Raw genomic sequence first — 27,354 nt, 5'->3', positions numbered from 1 at the left:
CCTGGCAGGCATGCTTTCCACCCTGGGTTTCTTGAATTTGCATTAAGGCACCCACAAAGATACACAGGAGTACCACATTCACATTTAGAAACACTAGGGTCACCACATTTCCAGATCCAAAAAAGCAGACACCTGTCACCGGTTTGGGCGGGGGGGGGCAGTGACATGCTGGTGCCCTGCCCCTACCCATTCTCTTGCCCCTCACTGGCAAGCCACGCCCCCCCTCACCCCTGCTGCTGCCCCTCATTCCAGACCCACTGACCCCAGCCCTGCCAGTGCCCCTCACACCCAAACAGCAGTACCCTGCTGTCCACACCTTGCTAGTGCCCCTCACTCTCGACCCACAGCCTCTGGACCCCCTCCCAGCCATGGCAGCACCCCTCACTCCCTGCCTGTAGCCCCTGCTGGTGCCCCTCCAGACCCGCAGCCCCGTGCCCCCAGCCCTACCAGTGCCCCTCACTCCCGACTTGCAGCCTCCTGCCTTGCCTCCTAGCCCTGCTAGTGTCCCTCACTCCCAGCCCGCAGCCCCTGCCCCCCCCCAGTGCTGCCAGTGTCCGCACTCTGGACCCACAGCCTCTGCCCTCCCAGCCCTACTGGTGCCCCTCACTCCCAAACTGCAGACCCCTGCCCCCCACAACTCTGCTGCCCAAGCAGTTCCTGCATTGCATGCTCTCTTTCTCTCCCTCCCTGGTTTGCTGAAGCGCAGGTAGCACATGACCCCCGACAGCCAATCACCTTGCCCACTGCTCCCAGCCCAAAGGAGCTAGCTCAGGAGAGCAGAAAACCCAGACATTTGCTCTTATTTAAAAAACCTGCCCGGATGCAGCACAGGGGTCCAAAAAAAGAGGACATATCTGGGAAAACCCAGATGCACAGTAACCAAACACAAAGAAAACGCCTTGTTTAACAAGGGAATAGTCATTCAACCATAATAAGATTTTTTTTCCCCATGTGCCGTTTCCCTTAGTGTGGGTGGTGTTTATGGTCCAGACTCTTCCACAGTGATGCCTGGAGCAGACCATGTTGCTGGCATGGGTCATGCCTGCATCTTCGGATGCTCACACAGCACAAAGAAGCCCCTCCAAGAGGCTGGACTCTGTAGGAACAAAGCAAAAATATCACCGTAATGATGCAAGACAGAAGGCAGGGTAGGGGGGCACTTTAGGGAATGAGTTGGTCTCTAAGGCACTTTTACATGTGCTCTGGGGGTGGACGGGATGGAAGGGTTGGTGCTTTAATTAAAATGCTGCCACATCTCATGCATCAGCGTCCCTGCGCTTAAAAATGGTGTTAAGGGTGCTTGAACTAAAGCTTGTAAATGAGGATTAAAGTTAATGCAGACTATGGCAGTCCGAATTAGGCAACTGAAACTATATTAATGAACATGTATATATGATGTTGCTTTTAGGAAAAACAGTCCATAGGAACTCAGATAAGCATTCCTTAGGAATGCACATAAGCATTTTCAACACAAAAGAGGCTAAAAGGCACAAAGTAACACCTTTACAAAGTCAAATGTCTAAACAACACCTCACCTATGACTAGGTATCAGTGTCTACTCCTGACTAAGCCCCCAGCTCTGCCCAAGCACAGGGGCTACTGGTCTGTGAAGAAGGGGACAAACCCTCTCAATCATCTATTAACCCTTAATTTGCATTGAAATTTGATTTGAACTGTGTGATGCGAATCAGTTAACATGGTTTAGAAATGGTGAGCACATCTACAAATGGCCTAAGGTGCCACCCTGTCCTGCCTTCTGCCTGACTGCAGGCTAAAATGACTAGTTTTATGTACCACTCTACATAATCCTGTGAAAGTTTGAAAACCCCCAAAATTCTTATGAGGAAAAAGACCCAGAACTACTGAATACCTACAGTGGGAAAAAATACCAACAGAGCCCTCTAGTAGGTAAATGGAAGTACTGTTGGCCAGACACTGTGATAACCTCTGTCTCTCTTCCTCTCTGCAATCCAGGGTTTTGGTGCTTAGAGCATTTGAGGAGGGGCAGTAGGTTTATGCAGCTGCTTTCAATTTCAGCAGCACAGCGGCCTCCAGTGTGCAGGAGCTGCAATTGCAGTTGCTCTGCATCTCCTTTCTCCGTACTCCAAAACACCTGCTTACAGAGCAAACCTGCATTGATCATACAGTCTTTCAGCCTCAATGAAATACAATGTAATACCACTGTAATTACAGTGAAGACTGAATGTGATGTGGTCCCTAACATAATAAACGTCATTAAAAAACCTACCATATTTCTTAATTGGTCAGTAGTCATCCAAAGTACAGTGTCCCATAATACTCTGCAGAAACATTTGTTCTATGCTGGCTCATAAGAAGGGATGTCAGCAACTGAATATCATAATATATCACTGCTTTAAAATGTATCCGTCTTTTGCCAGTTAAAGTTGTAGCTAGATGTTCTTTAGGACTGAAGTGTTGTTAGAGCCATGATGGTCCAGGAAACGTATAGGAAACAAGGTTGTTTTTTTGGTACCTTGCATTGGACTAATAAAATATATCACCAAAAAAATAAACAAAACAAAGCAGAAACTTGCCTCTTGACCTTTAGGACCCCAGAACATATTTGTAACTTTAAAGGATATCCTGAAAGGATGGGATTACCCATGTGCTTAAAGTTAGGCAGGAATTTCAGTGCTTTCTTGAGTCAGGACCTGATCCAAAACACGATGAAGAAAATCTTCAGTGGGCTTGGTATTGGGAATGTTCTGCCCATTTGTAGCCAGGTATTCAGCATGTTCTTTACAATGTTTAATTATCTATCTGGTAATAACCAGGTTTCAGTAGGCTGCCCACAGACAGCCATCTCAGATGCTCAGTACTTTTGTTGCATGGTTTAGCTCAGTGCATCCCGCCCCCATGGCAGGAACTTTTGCTAGCAAGATATACTGAACTTGCTATACAATTCAGCAGATAGGGCAAAGAATAATAGAAGTTAATTATAACAAGCAAAATCAACACAGATCCAAATTTATTCAAGGTTTTATTTATAAACATACATTTACTATAAAAGCTGTTGCATTTTAGACAAGTTTTCCTAATTTCCAGAGGCATTTTAGAATAAATATTGTAACTGAAGATTAGTGTAATTGGTATTCAACATTAGCCCAAGCAGAACAGTAATTCTTGCCCTTGAATGGACTCGGATAGAAGATGGACCCCTTTTTGGATTACCAACCTTTATGTCATTTATCATTACTATGGTATGTTCTGCATTACAACACTACCTAGCAAGAGTAAAGAAAAACATCAGAAAGTTTGGTAGCGAAAGATACAAAATGGTTACATCAGTTAGCCATGTTCTCTGAAGCAACAAGAAAGTAAATATGCTTTTGGAACATCTAAAACATTACATACATTGTACTTGCTTAGCAACAATAAATCACTTTTTTTAAACAAACACATTCACATTATAGCTCAATGGAATAAAGCATTTTTTCCTGCAACTGCAAAGATAATGACAAGAAATATAATATACTTATTATGTTTGAACTGGAAAAAAGCTAAGCTTTAGCCTGACTGAACCTGTCACATAATAGACTCCAGATGAAATAGAAATAAACAATTGGCAATTAGAATTTAGAAAATGCTGAGGATCAATCTGCGCTGGTGACTAGTTGTTTAGCATGGAAAAATGTGTTGTAGTCTGAAAATGCTGATTTGATTTGCTGCACCTACAATTAGGTTCACTAAAATATGCATATATGAAACTACTGAAAGACAGACTGGGCCAAACTTTCAATGGGCCTCAGAGATCCACTTGCGCATCTGAAACGGCACATAAAAATTCCACTTGCACATGCTTTTTTTGGCTCTAGTCATGCTCCTGCTAATATCACTGAGAGTTTAAACCACTGACTTCATCAGAAGCAGATGAGATCTCTATGACAACCAAAACTTTTGCACTCTTGTGATTGCTTTACGTATCTACATTTAAATCACAAGTGTGAAGTGTAAATGACTGATATCAAATATACATGCACACAAGCATGCAGAAATGCAGGTCACATTTTAACAATTAAACCCAGAAGATAGTATATATTCATATATCCTTAATGTGATAGATAGAGTCAAATAAATGTACAAAGTACTTTATAAAAACCTGTCAGATGAATACTCCTAGTTTGAATTATTTGCAGTAAAATATTATGACATGCCAAGTGTAAACATACAGGTTATCAAAACATTTGACAGTAAATCATGCAAATGGATAATCAAAATGCTGGACTTAATTGTGTATTTCCAAAATTTTTTTATTTTTGATTTTTTTTTTTAAAAATAACCCTAATGTGAAGTCATGTGAGCTTTGGGCTTGGGAACGACTTCATCTTTTTGGATTTATTGCATCCATAAGTCACCATTGACTGTGCAACAGCTTTGCATTTTCTAAGGCACAATTTTAATGAAACCATGTGTAACTTTCTACTAGACAGCCACAATGTCTTAAAATGACAACATTATATAAAGATTTTCAATGACAAAGCATTTTTGCACAAGCACGCAACTTGCATGCAAGGAACTGCCTAGCATTTAAATAAATATTTGCTAGCTATATAACAAAAGAAAATTATTGCTCATCTAATATCCATTTTACTTCCTTTTACTAACACACCAAAGACAAAGGATGTGTATATATTCTATCACAAACAATAAGGACGCTCTATTAATTTAGTTTATCATTGTTTTAAGGCAGAATAAATAGGGGCTTTTTAAATTTTAACTTGCAGCATGAGCTGTTAAAATAATGTGATACTTTCAAATAACTGTTTCCTGTTTTAGGCTGCTAAATTAACCACGTAGTGTAGTCAGTAAACCAGCATTGTAATATTTTACAAGTGTAATATTTCTTCTAAAATTAAGGGTACATTCCTGATACCTATACATAGTTCTGACTACTTTTTCAGGAAGGCGTTGGTATACACTAGCAAAAGAATGCTTACAGTGCTACAGATCCAAATGTACTTAAACATTTTTTTGCAAAGTGGCATACACTAAACCTTGTCTGCCATTCCTTGTGCACTCAAAATTCCTGCTGACTTGAATAAGAGCTGGGTGGGCATGGAAGGCAAATTCAGGGTCTTCACTAAGCTGCACTAAGTTGCCACTGTTCAAGTTCTAAAGATGATTCTTGATGGGACCCAAACCAAGGTGCCTGAGTGTGTATATGTATTTTTGTCACGTGAAATCTCTTTAGAGTATAAGACTCATAAAATTTACAAATTAAGTTATGACAACTCTACTGGCAATGAGAAAATTACAAGCCAATAGAACAGGGAAGCCAGGACATCAACCACCAACCCAGTTCTTGTTGATACAGAGAGTCAGTTTCATCCATTTGTGCCCACAGGTCCCACCTCTGGAATTGGGTAGTAACGTATTATTCAGTACAAGTTCTGTACAGTTTCTTACACCACTGGGAACTTCCAATTGTTAATGCTATACAGTCTCCAAGCTTAATGATAGTCTCCAACCTTTATGTGATAAAATACTAAGCTTTTGCAATGAACATTACTTGAAATACACAAACAAAAAACCCTACGACTAAAGGTGCAATAATTTATTTATATAACTCCTACTCTTCCATTGAAAGTAATATAACAGAAAATGTTTCGGAATTACAGTATGTATTATCAAACTAGTGTCTTTGTAAAAAAAAAAATAGTAACAGAAAGTCACTTGCTGTGATGTTGTTTTTCAAATGTACTAATTAGATGCTATCTTAAAATGATTTCTCACCTCAAGTTGGCATATGCTAGAACATCTGTAAAGGTTCTGTAAACTTACATGTTTAATTCCTAGAAATATTAAAACAAAATAGATTTATTGCATCTTCACTTTCTTTTTACTTCCAAAAGAGCAAAATAACAGATTTTAAATCATTAACATATCTGAAAACATGAAAACTTTTAAAAAATAGTATTTAGCCTCTGAATGACCAAGTATCTCCTTCATACATATTATGTAAATTCAGTAATAAAGGGGGAAATAATCGTGCTTTAAAGTTATGCATACAGCCTTTTCTATGAGCTTTTTGAAATAAGATGAGAACCGTGAAGTCCATGGATATGAGTTCTTACAAGTGATTGTCTGGAGGCAGCCCCAGGGACACGTTGGGAAAGTTTCTTCTCGAAGGAAGTTTTTAGGACTTAAATTCATGTCACAATGTTGTTGGCTGCCCAGCAGCTAAGTTAGAAATAAAAACGTTAATAGTTAGAAGGGTGACATACTTGAGCACTTGTTACTTCTGGAACACAATAGATAGGACTGTCTTCATATTCCTTCTATATTCCAAGTCACCATAGCAAGGAATTTTACATGTGTAATGCCCCTGGCACTATATCTATTTTGAGGATGTAAGTTTGGCACTGACTGAAATAAAAGTTACAATACAGATGTAGAAAAAATATATCCCTTGTGTCTGAAAGATTACATTACTGAACTATTTGGCATTCACATTCATTTAATTTGCACACAAAATCATAGTAAAGGCAATGCTGTGGTAGAATAATAATATATAAGATAATAATAATTAATAATAAGATCAAGACTGAGGATGTAATAGCAAAAGCTATTAAGGGCATAAATAGCTGAACCCAATGTGTATTAGATCATACAGAATACTACACACTGTTCAGAAACAGTCCTCCCCCAGGCAGGAAATATAACAGTTCAAGGAGAGTTACCTGCTTTACCTTTGACTTGTTTGTCAGTGTTACATCTAAACCAGTAATGTTATGGAGCAGAATAGTTTGTGTTTCTGGTAATTTATACATTGTTTCATTCCTGTATCTGTAAACTCTGTTGTTTTTATTTTAAAAATACCCTGGATACTTAGCTGCCTTCACAGGTTAACTTATTTGTTTTTTGAAGTATTTCTCATCTAGGTATTTGTTTCATTACATTCATATATTTGACATGAAAGAAAATAATTTAAAATTTTGGATAAACACCTCTCACACAGATGTTCTTCAACAGTAGCCACAAGCCTTACCTGCAATATGGCTGTTTAATTCAGCCTTTGACTCAGGATAAGTTAGTCATGCAAAACCAGGTGGGTTATAGGATGTGGGCAAATGGAGTGGGTGGGAAGGAAAAAACTGATCAAGTATTTTTTTTCAAGAGTGATCAATTGGGATTTGTGGGCATGTCTACACAAAACACTTTACTCAAGATTAGAGCAAATTACTGAGCAGTAAGCATCACTGTCTACACATGCATATGCTTACTGCACAGTAATGTGTTCTAATCAGGAGTAAATTTGCTACCCGTAAAATACAAGGATCTCTCAGGCCCGGCCCCACAACTGCAGAGCATGGGCTGTGAGCTAAGGATCTCCCAACCCTAGCCCCATGACTGCAGAGCTTCAGCTGACAGATAAGGATTTCCTGTGATTGCCATAGCGGAGCAGAGCTTGGAACTCCCTCCTGCTGGAGCAAGGAGACATTGCCCCTGTCCCAGTTCCAGTGGCAGAGCCCACACTGGCAGTAGGCAGGTCTCAGAGGCAGGAAGCAATGTCCCAGTCCCTGCCAGAAGACAGCTGCCTCCTGGCCCCCTGCTCCCTGCCAACTCCTAAACTAGCACCCAGAAGGAGCCTACAGCTCCCCCTGGCTGGTGCAGGGACTGGTGCAGGGCCAGTGGGGGCAGGAGTAGATTGCTGCCATGAACAGCAAATCTGCTCCCACATTCCTGTACTTGTAGATGTTTGCCCAGGTCATCAGTTTACGCTAGAGTAAATTACTCTAGCGTAAACTGACCCAGGAGCATTTGTACATGTAGACATGCTCTGTGCCTCCAGAAGTAACTGCTAAGAGCACTAATATTGCACCCCCTCAAAAACTGCCCTTGCAATTTCAGTTAAACACAACCCACCTCACAAAAAGCTAAACACACAGCCACGTGAAATACATCACCAGTTCAGGGGGAAAAAAAAAATCAACCCCTCCCTTAACTATTTTAAATATTTTTCTATTTCTAGAACTTATGCAGAACCAAAGTAGTATTTCAAAAATTAAATTAAAAGAACAGACAAAATAGCAACTCCCCCCTAAATACAAATGTTTGCAGGCGATTCACAAAACTCCATCATTTTAAGGTGTATTATGAGAGCAGCTACAGGCCCCCATCAGGGACCTGGATCCTACTTTGTTAGGTGGTCTACAAATGCAGGAAAATATGGCTGCAGAGTGAAAAGATAGAAGTGTAAATCCCAGGGGAACAAATTATATCACTATGATATGCAGGTCTGTCCTCTATTTTCTGGCACTATCACTACAGTAAAAAAGAACTGCTGCATCACATAATGACAACAAATATTCAATTATGCCCTCTTCTTTAAATGTGGGAGCTCAAATCCTCATTCTTCAAAACATAATTTAAACAAAAATGAGGAAAAGGCATGCTGGGGAATCTCACTTGTATTTTTCTCTTCTGATCTTTATGTATTAAGAGATATATACATTTAGGGCCATATCTTCACCCAAACAAGTAAGGGTTTGCAGGTTCAAGCCGACAGATATGTAGAGTTATTTCTAAATCTGTTAATTTTGCTCGGTTTGATACAAAAGAACACAGCTGGCTAAGAAGTTTCTCAACAGAAGTAAAAGCATTTGTGCAGATGAATGAGAGGTAGTCCAATAGTGCCCTCTGTCTCCAATAGTGTGGAAGTTTTTCTAAGCTCAGTAATTATAGTATATATTTTGCAAGTAGTGGGCCAGAGCTTTTATTTCCTATTACTAAAGCCAGAGATTTTTGAGGAAGAGAGAGGAAAATAGTTAATAAAGGAAGAGAATCCTGTATTTAGTCTGATCAATTACAAGCATGTTCAGAATATTCCTGGTAGTATTTCGTGTTGCAGATCACAGGGAAGTAAGGAAGCAGGGCTGAAAGGGACTTCCATAGTCCGACCCCGACCCCCATGACTAGGCAGACAGGTATTCTATACGGCTCTCTGTGTCCCATGCTGTCAGAGAAGTATTGAGGTGTATGTGCTAGTATATCTCTTGTCATATGCTGGGAGATGGGAAAGCAAAGAAAAGGGTTAAAATTCTATAGCAGTAGAAGCTGAATTTGAAAGAAGTTTTGGAAACACAAGTCTGGAAGGGACCCCATGAGAACATCTAGTCCAACCCTTTGGCAAGATCAACTATGCCTGTATCAGGGGCCAGCAACCTATGGCCTGTGGACTGGATCCAGCCCATGGAGCTAGGGGGGGCTTTTGCAGTGTTTCAGAGGCAGTCATGGCACTGTTGGAGGGCTGGTAGCTGTGGCTGCAGCAGTGCAGCGTGCACTAGACTGGAAGTGAGCTGCACTAAGCTCTGTTAAAGGGGCCCCCTCACTACTTAAACGTTGAAGATAATGTAGGTCAGGAGTCAGCAAGATATGTTCTATCACCTGCACCTAAACTCCAATGAAGGAGATCCCACAATATCCCTCAGTAGCTTGTGCCAGTGTTTCTCTGGCCCTTATGATCGAAAAAATATTTACAAATATCAGCTTAAATCATCTTTGCTACAAATCTCATGCATACTTACTTGGCAACAAAATCTGAATTAGGTCCAGACTGAGCACTAAGGAATACCTACATTCCCCAATGGACAAGAGAGAAAGCCATGCCTGGGTATTATTATATGTTAACAACTACTTCCTTGTCACTTCAGTGGCAGAGCACTGCTTCTACATAAGGTGAGCTGTAGGCTGTTGTTGGGATTTTGGATGTTGTGTGAGGATTTGAAGTGGCAATTTTGGGGAATTCTTGGGTCAGTGGTCATTTGTAAATAAAGGAGACTGGACTTATGGTCAGAAGGCCTCTTCCAGTCCTTTGTTCCTAATCCATGCAGACAACATGCATGTTGGCACTGAAAAGGATGGCAAGCCTGGGACTGCTCAGAGATCCTACTGCTGGAAATAAATTCTTCTGACAATTAAAGAGTGACATTTTTTAATTCCTTTTCAGACATGAGGATCAAAATGGCTTGGTATTGGGGGTTTTGATGACAAATGATGTGTACCACAACTTGATATTGTTATGCAGTATATGAATAGATACAAAATTAGTAAAGATATAAGTTGCTTCCAAAAAAGAAATTAAATTGTAGCAAGACTGAAGCTAGGATTTATTGTGGAATAAGAACAACCAAACAAAAATCTTAAAATACTTACTTCTGGATCTGATGTAACAATCGTTGCAGTTGAGAAGACCATTTCTAATCCTGACATCTGTTCCACTTACTGCATCTCCCAGCTGTCCCTTACAAATGCCACACTATTGAATGATGAAGAAGACAGAGGAAAAGGTTTAGAGCATGGGATTTCTTTTGCTATTTCAAGTTCTTTGTAATGTTTTGATGTTCATTTCATGAGTCATTTATGAGATAAAAGGAAAAGCACACCTGCAGCCTAATGTGAGGTTTTTAGAGCAGGTTAATATTTGAGGCTTGAACTTGGAAGTTTTCACTTAAAAAATTATGTGGACACTTAATCACTCCCATTGATTTTTTTGGTATTTAGACTCTCGACAGGGAGGCAAAGCTTGAGGCATAAACCTGAAGCAAATTATAGCATGGCAGCTCTCTGCAAGCAAACAGGCTGTGTGATGAAAAGCAGACATTTGAAAGCATGACAAATTAGTCCCACTTCAGGCAGGGGTAAATCTACCATTGTTGCAGCTAAACCAATTTTAGGATCTGTATCATGCCTTTGAATCAGAACAGCCTGACTTGCCACATATTAATTTGTTTGGGTGTCTACCACCTGAGACAGAATTCTTGAACTGAGCCCTACGTGACAGGAAAACCCCAGCGTCAGAGTCAATGATCTGGTTTGGATAAGTATCTAAAAAATAGAAAATAGTTACTGGAATCTTTCTCATCAGCCAGGGGAATAATAATAAAGACCTACCCTGAAGCACTGAATGTGGAAATAAAGACCAAGAGTTTCAATAATCATGGCAGCTCCTTTTCCGAGAGGAAGCCCACAGGAAGAACACAATTTCTTTCCACTGACAGACCTAAAAGGCAAAACATTTTTTTTTTTAAAGAAACAGGATAGCAGTTTGTGGTAGAGTGCAGCCTTATGTTTTCAATGGTTTACTGAAGGTCAGTGTGGCATTAGGGTACTAAGTGTGGTAAGACAGGCGGTCGGGAGTTATAACCTTCATCACAGACTCCCTGTCTGGTTTGTACCAAAGCACTGATGCTGATTAGAAGTTTTCCAGTGGAACATTTTTCTCCTGCAAAATATTAAAAATAATATGTTCCAAAGGAAGGATCAGGGAAAGAAAGCAAGTTGCCTGAAAACCCTGGCTCTCAACCTCCTTGGTAGACTTGATTCTCAGCTGCTTCATGGTCTGTTAGGCTGGGTCAAAGAGGAAGATCCAAATACAATGGCCCCCTCGATGGAATAATACCGGAAGAATTATTAATGTGAGTTAATTTTACTTTTGTTAGCAATGCAATAATACAGATGGAATAGCATATTTTTAGGTAAATAGTTCAGTGATAACAGCTCAGTTTAAAAAAAATAATCTGGAAACACTCTTTTCCCTTAGTGCATACTCTTTACTGGTTCACTTCTGGAAAACCACCTGTTAACTTTATATTAAAAAAAAAACAACTTTTTGGGGGGGATGTTTATGCAATTTATCTTCACCCTATGATAAATAGCTCCTAATTAAAGGAACCCCTTGAGCTCTGGTGCTGTGTGAAGGCAGGGGCCCTGCCCAGTGCCTACACCAACTAGCTGGTGAGCTTAGAAAGCTCACGCACCACTGCACTTGCAGCCAATGTGGGGTGGCTGCCCTGCTTGCCCTGATCTGCCCATGTCACTAGTCATTCCATTACTAAGGTTCTCAGCCTAGGGAATTGGTGGTCATCTTTGCCACGCACATCCAGATTGCGTCCAATTGCTTTTATTTTCTTCCTCCTCAAGATTTGTGAGTTCTGATCTTTTTTGTTTACTCCCTACAACTAAACCTTCATCCATCAACCCATTTTATCCAGATTACTGTATCTTCCCCCCTCCTTAGCTTCCCAGGTGCCCACACCATTCATGATCCATTTCCAGTCAACACAAAACAGTCAAATCATCATCAATGCTTGTTGCTCTAATCTGGCTGCCTGCCCCTTGACTAACTCTGCTGTCTACCTGTATTCCACCACCTTGAGTATAAGAATTTTCCCTCATCTGCATAGTCCTTCATGATGATCGTCTTCCCTAAATATTCACATATATTCTGCTCTCTGCTCCCTCCACCCAAGATTCTTGTCCTGGATCCCTCTTTGTTCACTTTCCCCACATGCGCCTTCAGTTTGGCCTTGAATGGGGGCCAGTAAAGGATGCTTAAATTTGTTCTTTGTGATAAGAGTGGAAATGATGAAAAGATCCATAAACAGCTAAGGAGCACTGTCTTTTTTATAGGTTAACGTGTTTTGTTTTCTTTAATTGTTAATGGTCTTAATGTATCACCACTTAGCTACCTTTTTTTTTTTCTTCAGTTGTTACCTTTTATGGTTAGTAGAACTGTTTGGAAATGTGCATGTGCAGGGAGTGTGAGCTTACCCTAAACAAGCTAACATATATGCATATACACACACTAAAATCAGAACCTAAGAACTGATACATCTCAACCAACTCCAGCTCACATTGGAAGAAGAGTTGCCAGTTTCTCTCTGGTTATAACAGCTGTCCACAGTTTTCAGTTTTGTAAATATTTTGTAGTATTTTAAAATGGTGCATAACTGCTTTGCATAGATTTAATAAGCTTCATAGGGGTCACTTTGAGCACTTATACTTATTTTAGGCATATTTTGTACTTTATGTGCTGTATGCCTTTGCCTAGCTGTTGTCTCTGTCTTAGCTTGTAAATACCTACATCATTAGTGGACCACACTCAGGAATGCCATGGTAGTGTATAGCATGCCTGGTCTGAACCTGCTACCCACTGAAATGGAGGGAGTGTAACCAAGAAAATGTGGCATTGGGCCCATGCTAACCAGTTCCTTCCCGCATTGGTACTGGTTCTTTCCTGTATTGGAGCATGGCCATCTTAATGAAAGTCACATTAGCTCCATTTAGGTTGCAGCATGCAACAAGTAGAAGTGGTATGCTTCATTACAGTGCTTCCTAGTAAAGTTCTTGGATGTCATTGACATTCTCTTGGAGGCTGGAACTGTGGCTACATACATACATTCAAACAACCTGGGAGAATTCTCCCAGGTTTGTTACCCTAGGCTAGGGACAGAAATTGAACACAAACTGGTATAAGTGACTGGAAACTGGTTCAAATCTGTAACACAACAGAAGTTCAGTGTACACAAAGCACTTTCAAAATGGCCAAAACTGGTTTTAGATAAACCTGGATGGATGTAGTATCAGACTTAACTGATTTAGGTAAATCAGTTTATTGAACTTCTGTCCCAGATCCCCTCCAGATTCAAGTTAACTCACAGGCCCCCAGCATCCCAGGATGCTTTGCACAGAGTGGATGAACTAGGCTTGACCCAAGCTGTCTGCTCCAGCCAAGCAGAGAGGTGTCCTCTACTGCCCCCTGGCTTCTGGCCTGGGCAGGCACGCGGCTGCATTTCTGGAATCAAAAGTAAATGTCTGCTCACTTGTTTATTGGTTCAATTTACGCAGCTTAGACTAACCTGTGAAGGTTGAATTGATTCAGCCTTAGGCTTTTTGACTGTCTGTACTTAACCCCGGTAAAGAAAATTACTCAGAGCTGCATGTACAGACATTCAAATGCTGAGACCGTGAGGAGCAGAGAGCTTGCAGGAGTAGAGTGCTTAACCAGTGCAGCCCCTGTACACACATTTCAGCTAGCTCTGAAGGCTTCCTTAGTTGGCCTGGCAACAGATAGCACCAATGCATAGGGCAGCACTGACTGGCTGACCCAGACCGCCTATGGTCATCCCATGTTTCCCTGAAGCACAATGTTGGGATTGTGAAGGGGAAATATTCTGGTCCCTGCTGAAGTAGCAGAGTCCAGCATACAACACACTATCTCCCTGGAGGAGAGGATGCTGGAGGACTATGTTCTTTTCTGAGAGAAGCCATGGCATGTACTGACATTCACTTTCTCAAGAGAAACTCTCCTGTAAGTGATTTAAACCCTGGTTGTTCCCACGTTATTTTTCTTCTGAAGTGGCCATTTTTACTCTGGGGGGAAAAAAGCCTGAACATTTGTACACTCATGGTTTCTCTGGGGACAGCAGTGACTCTCCCACAAGAATCTGAATGTCTGTATGAGGCCTTTATCTTCCATTTTGTGTGGACATGCCTATATTAATCAAATCCACCCCCACCAGCATAAGTAACGGCAAAGAACAATTTTTCATGTCAGCATATAGAGAAGTGTTGGTTAAATATTGGAATGCAATAGATTAAGTGCTTTAGAAATAATAATTTCAAAATATTTAGAAGGAAAAGATTTAAATATTTTTAATGAGAGAAATTATATTATGTCCAGTTACTTGATATTCATGCATACAGGCTATTTACTCCAAGTAATCTGAAGTCCAGAAAAGGCCTTTAAATTAGGTGTCTAAAACCTTAGCTGCTAAAAGTACCTCTGTTAAAAATATAGACAAACTATCATGTTTCAGTGAATAAAATAAAATGTAACTCTTCAGATAAAAAATCCCACCTGTCATTAGGCTGCGCATTAACAAAAGTAAGAGGAGAGCATCAGAGTAAAGATGTCAATAGTTCCACTGCTAATGAAAATACATTGGCATAAAGGAATCCCTCACAATCAAAATGTAGAAAAAATATGCATTTTTTTAAAAATTGGACAACAAAGATCTTGATAAGACTTTAATTTATTTAATAAACTAGTATTAATACTTGAATTAAACATTAGCACAGACTTAACCAAGCCACTGCCAAACATTTAACATGAATTGGCACTTATATCTCATGAAAGCTTCAGTTCTTTGTGTGAGAGAATTATCCCTCTAAGATATTAGCATGAGTGCAGACATACAGAAAAAGAACCAACATGTGTTTCAAATATGGGAATTAAAGACAGGATTTTTGTCAATAAGTGTTGAAATGTCAGTCCTGTGAAGAGCTTCCAACACCAGGCTTAAATAGATATACTTAGGCTACTTCAGCTAAGAACTGGATGAAACTTGAAAACCCTAAACACAGCTGAGAAAACCTAACATGACATTTTGATACTAGTGAAACAAGATCAGTGTTGTACATACAGGAGATTAGAGGGGTTTAAAATGGAATATCCATTCTTGGCCTCTCTTCTAGCTCTCTGCAGGATAAATCGTGAGTATAGATCATGCTCTAAAATTGTGCCATTAAACAGGATGTGATACTATTAACAGGGGTGGTGGATATATAGACCCTGTTCCAAGCACTTAAACATGTGCTTAACTTTAAGTACGTGAGGCCAACAGAGGCCCATTTGTACTTAAAACATTTAAGCACTTGCTTAATTACTTTGTTGTCCCAGGGCTTCAATTAGAATATTTGGAGTTTTATAGCAAAGATGATCCTATAACTAATGTTTGTACTGATCTGAAATTTTTTTTCCATGCTAAACTGACAGCAAGCGCTGGGTTCCAGCCAGCAAGGTTCAGCTTGAATCTGAGGCCTAAATGCCTACATACAATTTATTAATATACATTACAGATAATCAAAATTGCATGCAAGTGTATAATATCATGTTAATTAAAGTATGTCAGTATAAATGAATTAATAAATTAATGAAATATTGCACTGCCGTCGAAGGATAGATCTTACCTAACATTATCCTAAGGTAGTGATGAATTTCATAGCCTGAGGGTGAAGTTACACATTACACTTAGACCATACTAAAGGCAGTTTCACGAGCACCCACAAATTAAAGTTTGTTCATTCATGCTAAATGTTCTCTTAGCGTCTCAAAGTTATGCTGCTTCAGGTGAGGGTTAACTCAGGGATGTGATACAGTTAGGGTAACATCAATCTGCTCCATGGAGATAAAATGAGCAATCTGCAGTACTCTAGAATCCCAGGATGCATCACTCCCAACCCCCACCCCAAGATTAGGGATAGGGCCCAGTTGTGCTGGTTTCTAGCCACACACTTGCTTGCCGGTCCTCTAGTGGCAAGTCAGAGCTGTGCAGGCAAGAAACAGAATTAGTCCTTAATGTACGACTGCTCATAGTTTGTCCTAACTTTATCACAGTTTAATATTCCACAGATTTAGTCTGGTGTAACTTCACCCACTAGGGAATCAGAGCATCTGATGAAGTGAGCTCTTGCTTACAAAAGTATATGCATCTCTGATTCAGTTAGTTTGTAAGGTATATCTCTACTCTACTTTCTGTTTGACTCGGACCAACATGGTTAACTGCCCCTCTCTAATGTCATCCTAGCACCACCTGATAACCAATCTGAGCGAGTTCCCCAGAATATAAAAGAACAGAAATAGCTAAACTGACCCAAAAGGAGAAAGAGCGAAAGCCTGATGCTTTACATAAAAGGGGTTGAACCAATAAAAGAGGAGACCCAGCAGGGAAAAAATGGAGTTGCTGCTGATCAAAAAGACAACAAGAATATTGAAGACCCCCTGCCCCATCCAGTCTTCCCAGTGGTTTAGGGAAGTATTTACACTGTTGTTATGGATGTCACTGATCTCCCTGATGTGATGATACTAAGTAGGATCAGCATGTTGCTACCAATAAAAGGGGCTTGAACAATAAATCCTGTGGGGATCCTAATTTTCCTTCCCTATTTGGTAGTGGTAGGGGAGGTCATATATTATAACTGGAGTGCATACAGAATAGGCATAAGAGAACTAAAAATGTAATGAATAAAAATTATAAATTGCAGGAGATTTTAAAACATTAATAATATTAAAGTAAATATTAAAGAGATGCAAATTGCTGCTATTTATCTTTGAAGTTTCCATTAACCCTGTATGTTAAAAGAAGAAAACAGTTTACAAAATTCCTTATTGACCTTTTGTACCTATTGGGTGACTGGCTTTGAGCTGTAGGAGAGCATGGTGATAACTGCCCAGTTCTGAAATTCTCAAAACAGCCTGTCCTGAAATACAGAAAAGAAAAGAATTACAGTCAGGCTGAAGATAAATACAAATAAATACGAAAGGCAGACAAGGTTCCTTGGGTAAATGTAACAATCTTTTATTAGACCAACTAACTAGTTGGAAAAATTGTTCCTTACAAGCTCTGGGGGCACAAACACCTGCATCCCCCCCCCCCCCCCCCCCCCCCCCCCCCCCCCCCGTGTAATGCGCCTCCCCACCCCAGCTAGGCAGTTTGTCCCAGCCCCAGCCCCAGCTCCTCCCTCCCCCACACCCCTTCTTTTCCTCCTCCCCCAACCCCAACAGACTTGTCAGCTGGAGGCAGCTGTGTCAGCTGCCTGTTTAGTCTATGGCTGAATCTTCAAAGTGGCTGAATCTTTTCCAAAGCTTTTCTGAATCGATTCGGATGCTTTGAATCAATTCAGAGCTTTTAATTGGTCTCCCAATTCAATTTGGATTTGGAGATTTGGTCCCCGAATTGAGCCGAATCTCCTCTGAATCGAATTGGTTACCAAAGCTTCACACAGCCCTAGCAAATACCCTTCCACAGGCATATGGAGAGTCTGCTGTTTTGTGTTCTCCTGGATGGAATAGAAGAAGCCAATATGCAAAATGCAGGGCTGTGAAAATGCAGATGCAGGGCAGTGAGGACTGGAGGCCATGGGAGGCAATAGGTGTGAGCTGCCATAGCTGCATGCTGGCCACGTGCATGTGCACACTCAGATAGATGTGATGTCCCTTGTCTCCAACAGCCCTGCCCCCACTCTCCCCAGCCCCAAGTCCCCCCCCCCCCCCCCCCCCCCCCCCCCCCGCCACAGCTCCTTGCTAGGGCAAGCCAGGAAGTACCAGGAAAATATTCAACACTGAGCAGAGCAAAATCCCGAACATTTGTTGATATTAAAAAAAAATGTTCAAACGAAGATAGGAGGACCCTGAAAAAGGACATGTGCAGGAAAACCCAGACATATGGTAACCATACACAAAACCAACTGGAGATCATGTTAATGTATATTAATGAAAAAAATGCTGCTCTTCCTAACAATAATGCATCAATATTTTGTCTATAGATACATACAGTAAAAAAGTTTCTGACACTTAAAAGGGAGTAGGAACTCTCTTTTGGTAAAGTATCACAGAAATAAAGTGAAATTCAAGTAAAAAGCCTATTCTTCAGTCCTTTCTAAATTTCTATTCTTTTCTAAATTATTATTCTTCAGTCTGTATTTCATAAGGATTCTGAAATTTAGAAAAAAGATGAATAATGCATCATTAACGTTTGAAAATTATGGGCACTTATACATGTGTCGGACGTGCTAATTAGTATGTGTTGGAGCAAACTTGATTAATTGAGTCTGTTGGAACATGTTAATTAAGATGCTTCAGCAGCCTCCATGTCACATCTATTCAGCATCCCTGCACTTCAAAATGGCAGCAGGGCACTTGAACTAAAGCTCATTGAACAAGCTTTAGTTCAAGAGCCCCCCCTGCCATTTTGAAGCGTGGGATGCTGAATACACGTGATGCTGATGGCGCTTTAATTAGAGTGGTTCTGAGAGCTGCTTTAATTAAAGTGCCTGTTCCTCCATCCCAGAGCATGTGTATAGTAGACACCCTACATTTTCAAAAGCAGGAGTTTTCCATTGGGTTCAAGGAGGTCAGAATTTTACCCAAGCATTCTTCAGAAACATTAACTCTGCCATGAGGCATGCGCTGCATTGGGTATTTTATTATATACATTTAAATAAAGCATAAAACATTAACTGCTACTCACTGAAGGGTTTTAAGGACAAAGAAGAAATCAACAGATTAGTAGCATCAGGGTGGGGCTTTGACAGAGATGTAAGCTCTGAAAGAACTTGTGAAGGAACCAAAATTAGTAAAAGGTACTGTCCTTTTTGGGAAAGCCAATAATTAACAAGATTCATTCATGCTACCATTCAATAACTTTGATCCAATAAAACAGGTCTGCTGTAGGGAAACTTATGCAACATGTTGGACAGCAATAAAAAGGACAAATTTGAATTACTAACTTTTGTAAACCTTTAAAATAAAGGTTCAAATATCTCATACATAAAAATATTTTATGTATGAGATATTTGAAAAGAGACTGTTACTGGTAAAGTGTGATTTCAAGTCAGTACCTACTACTCACCTTCTCATATCACCTTTGGAATTAGTCTGCTGGCCTATACATTGATCCAGAGGTGTTTTCTGTTTAACTTCTTCTGAAATGTGTGGTGGCTGTTTTGTTAACAGCTGCTGATTCCACGATGCATCTGAATTTAGAGATTGGAATAAGGTAATTGTTTGTAATAAAAACTATTTGACAATATTTTTAACCAAAAATGTCCCATGGCTACAAAAAGACAGACTTGAGGTATACGCAAACATACATTTGATCTGCATTAAAAAGAGAAAAGGAGCTGTTGCTTGGGGACGTGCATCAGCTGTTATTATGTCTGCATGATCTTGCAGCAATACAAATCACCCTAACTTTGCACTGAAGCAAAGCAACATTAACCTAAGAAAGCATAAACCTAAACAAAGAAGCATGCAGATGTAACAGTTACAATATACCAATTTATGTCAGTATCGTTCAGGTCAATCCAATTGTGTTATGCCTGCCTATACCAGTAATCAAACAATGCACCTAAAGAAAGTGGGTTAATACAATTTTGTTAACACTTCTAAGAAGATGACACCAGAAAATGAAGTTACATAAAGTATTTTTCAGTAAAGAAAGATGTCCTAAGGTTGTATTTCCTGAATAAACTCAAATACCCATCCAAGCTGCTAAGCAACCAGAAGATACTGAATTCAGGGCAATGACCCACAAAGCACTGGATAGAGCAGTTCAGTTATTATAATAGCTTCTTCATGACTACTACTTATTCCTACTATTTTTGAAGCCCAGATAAATCTTTTTCCTTTATGATTCCCTCATCATAGGCATAACAAGCAGTTTCTGTGCTCTCGGTGGCAGCAGCAGTAGCAGCAGGTAGGGCAGTGGTGGTGGCCAAAGCAGCTGCCATTTCTGTGCTCCCTCAAAACTGGCACCTCGAGTTGGTGTCCTGCTTATCCATCCCTACTTGCACTACTGGGTGTCATAGGACTGGGCAACTGCAGCAGCCTCTTAGTGGCCCATGGAATGCTTCTGCATGAAAGTGCTCTAGGACGAATTTAATGTATAGGCAGCTGAACCTGCCAGACTCCCTATCTTTGGCACTGAAGAAGTCTCTGTGGCCTTCCAAAGAATTTTGTTACCCATAGATTGGGAAGCATTTTCTTTATAGAAACCAACCACTTTCTTTGACACAGAAACAGAAAAAAGGACTTTTGGTCTTTGCCAGTAAGGAACCCAGAGAAATTATTGGCACATCTCTGATCTGAAGAGAAACATCTTTAATCTGAAGATCTCCAATGACTGATCGTATAAAATGTAGGATACTTCCCTTCATAATCAGATGAAACTGAGTCTTGTTAGGCATTATGGCATCAAGGCATTGGAAAAAGTTAGGAATAAAAGATCAAGGGCAAGAGAGGACTATCAAAGGACAAGGGATGACCAAGGAACTGAGAAGAGCCTCAAAATGTCTGATGTAAAAGCTGAACTACTTGATGCTCATATCTAAACTAAAGCCGTCAACGCATTTCAAATTAGTACTACTCAACAGGCACTCTTTGAAATGTTAATCCTTACATATTAATCTTCAAAGACACTTCATGGTGTATTTTCTATTTTCAGTAGCTAAAATCACTTTCACCAAAGTACTAGAAGTAGAATAAATCTACATGATTAACTAAGCCTAGCATCATGCTTAATAAATTTAATTTACATTTGGGAACATATGTTAAGTATATTAAATAATTTAACCTCATTCTCTCACTTGTTTTGGGGAATAACCTGTTTTGAAGTAATCTAAAGAAGTTATAAAACAATTTCAAAAAGCAAATTTGGTTTTTTACTTGTTTATTTTTTCTTTTTCATTCAGATTAGATAATGAAAGTAGTAAGGTCAATTTTACTTTTGTTCACAATGTAGTTCATATGACCAGGCAAAGTTTGGATTGAAATGCTTCAAGGAGAATACTTAGATCTAAGCAAAAACTCTCTTATTGAGATTTAAAGAAACTGTGTCTATTAATCTCAGAATTCGTAGGACATATATTCAAAGGATGTTGACTTTAATTTCCCTTTAGATATTTAAGCCTTTTATTTTATTTAAAATAGCTAGTTATGCAACGACAGGTTGTCTGCAGTTTTTACTACACTGAAAGTGCATTAATTTAAGATTTTTGAGATTTATCAGAAGCTTAAGTAGCAATGTCAGTGTGAGGGAAAAGAAGAACAGAGAGGGTGGGGAACAAGTGTACCACAATGGCAGAGATTACATATGCTCATACCAGCCTGTTCATTACTGCAAGGAGTGTGTGGCGATGCCCCAACCCCTTTTTATGAAGCAGCTAGCCTGTGCATGGGCAGGTGCAAAGGATAAAAGGAGGAGAGAATGGCAGCCTGAGAGAGGGAGAGAAAAGGTGAGCAGAGAGCATACAGATGCTGAGTGAGAGGCAACACAGACTACATGCGGGAGGAGGGAAGCAAGGAGAATGCTCCAGGGAGGCTTGAAGTGAGACATTCTGAGTGGAATTGGTTCTGTGTTTATAGGCTGTCAGATGATTAAGGGCTCAATAGAGATAAGGAGCCCAGGTGGTATGGACTTTGAATTTAGTTTGGTGATCTGCTAGCGCACACAGTTTTCCTTTGCCATAAGCACTTTACCTCCTTAAAAGCACTTTAAGGATAGGCAGACAGTGCTATTATAACTGAGCACTTGGCACAAGGGTAGTTGGGCATAGTGCCATCAGCAGTAAGAGCACTTTAGAGGCTAAAAGGGATGTGTACAATATTAGGTAGCTGAGACTGGGACAAGAGTCCAAGAGGTGGTAGACTTAGTGAATGGTGCCATAACTCAAATGGTGTCAGAACCCTCAAGGACCTGAACTGAAGAGGATTTGGGAAAGTGCAGTAGCCAGGCAGAAGCAATACTGAATGCACCGGGTACTTTAGATCCCTTGTAACTTCAGCAAAACTTTGGGCAAAAGTTGCTCATTGAACTAGTGACAAGAACTACGCCTCAGGGGGGGTTCATTTATATATTTTTGTTTGTTATTATTGTGTAGTGAAAGACCATGTACTCTCATTGACATTGGACTAGACCTTTTATTAACATCAAGGTTGTGTAAGGCTGGGGTATGAGCGGAGGTTGGAGCCCCAAACTACTATAAAACAATTAAGAGTCTATCAGCTTCCAGACAAAAGACTTAGGGCTGAACATCTCCCAGTTGTAAGAACTAGAAAGTATGGCAAGAAAATTTAATCAGAAGACAGCCCTGAACTCCAAAGATAAGGAAACATGATGGCTCTTGAATGAGAAGAGACGTTTTAAAATCGTTAGTGAGGTTGGCGATGAGGCCCAGAGTGTACAGTCAGAAACATATCCCCTAATGAGAACTGACCTATTTTTTGCAATTTTACTAGATACTGAAAGGATATACTTTAGAACATTGGTTCTCTCTCTTTTTTCTTTTAAGATACAAGGCATCCCTCGTTAGGCTCAAGGCACCCTTAGAAAGTGCAGGCTCCTAGTTTTCATTAATTTTTTAACTATGGAAAAATAATAGAGCAATATTTCTATTGTAAAGAACTCAGAAAGACCACAACAGATCAAACTGTTTTTAATACTATGGGTTCTTATTTGAAATCTCTGGGTTTATCTTGTTAATCCTGACTGCATGCATAGCAGTACAAACATTGTATGGCACCCTGTGGCGCACCCCTGAATAGATCTCAAAGCACACAAGGGTGCCGCAGCACACTGGTTAAGAATCACTACTTTAGATAGAATTGTGTATGCGTCTTACATTTTAGCTTCTTTGCTGAAGCTTAAGTGCTTGTTCTTTCATGGTTTGTAAGACCAAGGATCCAAATCTCACCTAAAATTATTTATCTTAGTTTACATAAAACAATCAACTAAAAAAGAAAATACAAAATAAAACAAAAAAATCCCTCAAACCTAAGAAAAATTTGACTCTTGAAGTGATAAACAGTAGCAAAATTGCATATTTTGAAATAATCTAATTTCACTAAGATTTTTTATTACGTTACTCTACAAATCCATGGAAGTTCCATGAAAAAGGTTTCTGAAATATAAAAGCAATGTTTGAGGTCTCTGAAATATTAAATTTCGATTCTTACCATGAGTTAATGGTAGATTCAGTCTGGAGGATGAGCTGCATTCCATCATGGAAACCTGGTGATCCTGCTCACTTTCTCCCTGAAGAATGGTCTCTGGATGTCCTGCGAGCACTTTATTTATGCTGCTAACACAAACAAATCCCACCATATACACAAATCTAGGAGGAGTTCAAACTATAATTTAATGATTATGCTTTTGAAAGTAGACCTACTGTACTTGACAAATATGTCATTCATAACTGTTAGCAATGATATATTGATGTGGGTAATGATTATACATTAACAAAAAACTGAGATGGTACTCTAAGCTAACTCTACTTGCCAGCCTGACATACTGCTACATACAGGGCACTGCAGGGACTAATGTAGCAGCAGTGAGGAAGACAGCCTCTTGGACAAAGTAACAGTTACCCTCATATTCTTGGAGTAACTTTTCAGCCTGTTCAGCAATCCGTGCCTTTGAGAAAGCAATGGCTTATCAGTGTTGGGTCTTGTTCTTTGCCAAACCATCTGGTTGGTTTAGCAGTGGAGCTCTTATGAGCTGGCTGGGCATTTTTATTCTGGTTCTCTGTCAAAGTAGCCATAAATAAGTGGGAGATCCTTTCTAATACCCAATTCTGAGAAATCAGGATATACAAATACAACATTCTGCATGCGTCTACATGAGATATTTACTTGGAGTAGACTAATTAGCTGTGTAGTAAATGTTCTGTGTCTACACGTGTGCCCCTATTAGGCTGGAGTAAACTTATTTACTCCAGCCTAAAAAACTCCACAGCAGTGCATGTGCACACACTGCCCTGGCTGGCTGGAGCATGAAGCTGCTTTAGTGCAGGAACTGGCTGCCAGCTAGGCTCACACTGAAGCACTCTTGTGCCCCAGCCAGCCTCTCCACGGCACATTAAACTGCAGGGAGCAGCCCTGGGCTGGAAGGCTACCCCCCAGCCAGGTGAGGCTGCTCTGACTCAGCTCAATATGCTGATTTTAATATCTGCACTAAAAAGAAATGAATTTTAAGTTTAATATATCCTGAAGTCTGATTGGTTTCTAACAGATGGCCAGCCTGCTAGCAAAAAGGACCTCTACCCTAGGTTTAAAGAAAAAGTTTTAAAGAAGAGCTTATCTTGGTTCATCTGCAGATGGGCCATTCACTAAGAACCATAGTTATTCAAAGTTGAAGACCAGATTCTGAGGTGAATCTACATTTTTATACTCAATTGCTTGGATCAACTTCAAAAGATTGGTAATTAAGGCTAGAAATACAGAAATATGCCTAATATGTTATTTCATCATTAACACTAGTATCTTTATTTAAAAACTACACCTTGTCCTACATCAGATTGAACTGGTACAAAACCACTAAAATCACTCCAAGGGGAGGACAGATGTTCTGCCCAGTTGTCTGGGGAGCCACAGATCTTGGGGAAAGCATGCACTATAGTGCTCTGCAGCCAGAGGGCAGGTGTGCAGTGATTCCAGCATGCTTTGTTGGGGCTTCCACTTCCAGAGGTTCCTGAGGACTGCTAAGTACAGAGAAAGACACCAACTGGCTGGCTGCCCAGAGAACGACATCTACCCAGTGACTTCCTCTGCTTGTGCTGGGAATGGAGAGAGACAGTATGCCTGGTCAATTTCCACTGTCTAAGGCTTGTCAATTTCATTTCCAGACTGAAATGGATCCCTGCCATCTGCACATCCTGAGGCTCCTGAGGCAGCAACACTGGCAGGTCCTGCAGCGCCCACCACAGGTTCTTCTGCAAGCTCATTCAGCTCCTTTGCACTGCCATGTAAACCCATGCAGACAAGATTGAGGCCCTGGCCACCTGCATCCTCCAATTCCTCCCGCTGAAACCTGACTTCAGACGAGGGTGAACATGTTGCGCTTAGGAAGAGAAGCTCAGAGCAATTGCATGCACCCAATCTAAGCATGGTATACAACACCACAGTTCTGCCATGCACCCCAATGGCAACACTAAAAATAGGTCCATTTGCCCAAAAAACTCCATGACTTAACCCTCACCTCTTCTTTTCCTGCCAGAAGTCATTCTCCTTGTTTTTTAGTGAAGATGCATCATCCTGCTCCCAAAGTGTCTTCTCCTGTCTTGTAACTTCTTTCTGTTTGTCTTCTTCTTGACAATTACTCAATTCTGTCACATTCTAGAAAAGAGAAATATTGAGGATCTTTGCCTCAACTCATGTTCAGAATATGCAGTAACAAAAGTCTAACCCCAAACATACTGAATCCATTATACATTAAAGAAATTATTGTCAAAGCAAGTAAACTATATTATATGAAAGAGAAGAAGCATTTGATCTTACTGATATTGACCTTGGACTTAGTCAGAACCTCCTTAAAACAATTAATGTGATGGTACTGAACTTGGAAATTTTGAGGGAAACCATTCCTGCATATAAACCATGGTCTACCTTATTCAGGTACCTCTACCTTGTCTTCTGCCTGACATCAGACTAAGATGGCTAACTACCTTTCTCTCCTTAATCCATTTGCTAAAATTGTCTAGTGAATGAGATAACTCTATATACTAAAATAACAAAACTGTATTAGCAAAGGCAAAGCTAACTGCTAGTTCTGACTCTAGTTCCATAAGAAACTCACCATTATTCCACTTCCTTCGGTGATGGAGGAAGAAGTAGAGAGGGGCTCTGTACAGCTTGAAGAAATGGCGAATGGAACTACAGTGTCTTCAATTATTTTGCGCTCCTAGTTGAAGATGTGGAGGTGGAAGAGGAAGGAGTCAAACATCATGCTTGTCAAAAAGAATAATGGTTACAAACTTCAAAAACAGAAGTACAATGTTAGGCACCTAGATATCAGCTGAGGTTAACGATCTGATCCTTAAAAGTCCAGAGCATGCAAATCTAAGCTTAATATGTAATGGCAAGGAGTTGTAATACAGCGTTATATATCCTTAGGAAAAATTATTTTCTCAATTTAAATTTGTTTCATGCCTCTAATTATTTTAATTTGCTGTCTCTGATACCCTTTTACTTGTACCATATCTTTCTTGAGATAGGTTGACCAGAACTGGACACAGCATTCCAGCTGGGGTGCAGCACCATCTTTTGTGTCCTATTTTCTAATCCATTCTTCAAATGGAATAGAGTTATTATTAGCATAGAATTAATTGACATTATTCCTTTCAATGTTTACCACCTTGTGTTTGCCCTCAGCTTTCTCTGTAAGCATCTCATTACATCACTACAAATACCAAGATAATGAGAGTGGTAAATTAGCAAAGGCACATTCATTGACATATAGATTCATATTGGGAATGTAGCCCAAAGTCTATTTTTCTGCCTCCCCCTTCCTTACTTCCTATATCACAGTCTTCCTAGAAAAATGCCTGGCAGGTAAGCATATGTTATTTAAGTAATGCTTAACCATCATTACAATTTTGCTTCTCATCAAGATCACAGAGATGATTCTATTCAAGCACTGCCCATGGTATATTAAAATTACCTACAAGAATACACAAAAAGATTATTAGAAACATATAACCAGTGTCAATAACTTAGGAAACTAAACTTTTCCAGGCTCACTGGAGTAGTAAAACAGGAGGAGATGTGCACACAGGAAAAACAAGGACACCAATCCTTTTTTTTTTTTTTTTTAATTTATACAACAGTGAGATTCTAACTTTTCCACTGTCAAGATGTTCTCTCACAAAATAGTATCACAGATTACTTATTTCTAGAGATTAAATCTATGATGGGATGTAGGAATCACAATACTAAGTAATATATTTCTTAACTCCCTGTTGCCTTGTGCAACTCACAGCCTTAAGACAAGAAAAGGATCTTTAAAAGCCAGTAGCAAGCAAGTAGGAAATGCTAAGGAAGGGGGTATGGGGTAGTGCTTAAGCCCCACTACAAAAGCCAGTGGTCCAACAACAAACCATGCCAAACACTTTTTTTCACCAAAAGTAGAAAGAGAAGGTGATGGTGGACAGTCTTTCAGGTCCAGTGTTTAAAGCACTCAGCAGTAACATGGGAGACCCGGGTCAAATTCCACCTTT

At 40.0% G+C, this 27,354-nt stretch overlaps 1 protein-coding gene across 9 annotated transcripts in view; it reads right to left on the bottom strand.

Moving 5' to 3' along the window:
- Positions 1-2,984: 2,984 nt before the first annotated feature.
- The window catches only part of LIMCH1 (LIM and calponin homology domains 1), a 326,420-nt gene continuing 302,050 nt past the window's right edge, over positions 2,985-27,354 (bottom strand). For 6 of the 9 annotated variants that reach the window (XM_059721667.1, XM_059721668.1, XM_059721669.1 and 3 more), the window contains 8 exons: positions 25,935-26,039; positions 25,338-25,474; positions 23,318-23,442; positions 19,215-19,338; positions 16,978-17,064; positions 10,915-11,023; positions 10,177-10,279; positions 2,985-6,201 (listed from right to left, as the gene is read on the bottom strand). In XM_059721667.1, the coding sequence (XP_059577650.1) occupies positions 6,176-6,201; positions 10,177-10,279; positions 10,915-11,023; positions 16,978-17,064; positions 19,215-19,338; positions 23,318-23,442; positions 25,338-25,474; positions 25,935-26,039 (816 nt within the window). In that variant the 3' untranslated portion in view covers positions 2,985-6,175. The remainder of the gene's footprint in view (positions 6,202-10,176; positions 10,280-10,914; positions 11,024-16,977; positions 17,065-19,214; positions 19,339-23,317; positions 23,443-25,337; positions 25,475-25,934; positions 26,040-27,354) is intronic. The other 3 variants (XM_059721666.1, XM_059721671.1, XM_059721672.1) reach the window with 1 other exon arrangement.

The sequence above is a fragment of the Alligator mississippiensis genome, chromosome 2 (assembly GCF_030867095.1).
Source record: "Alligator mississippiensis isolate rAllMis1 chromosome 2, rAllMis1, whole genome shotgun sequence".
NCBI classification, from domain to species: Eukaryota; Metazoa; Chordata; order Crocodylia; family Alligatoridae; genus Alligator; species Alligator mississippiensis.
Note: the sequence above shows the minus strand (reverse complement) of the source record. Positions and strands in the feature narration are given on the sequence as shown.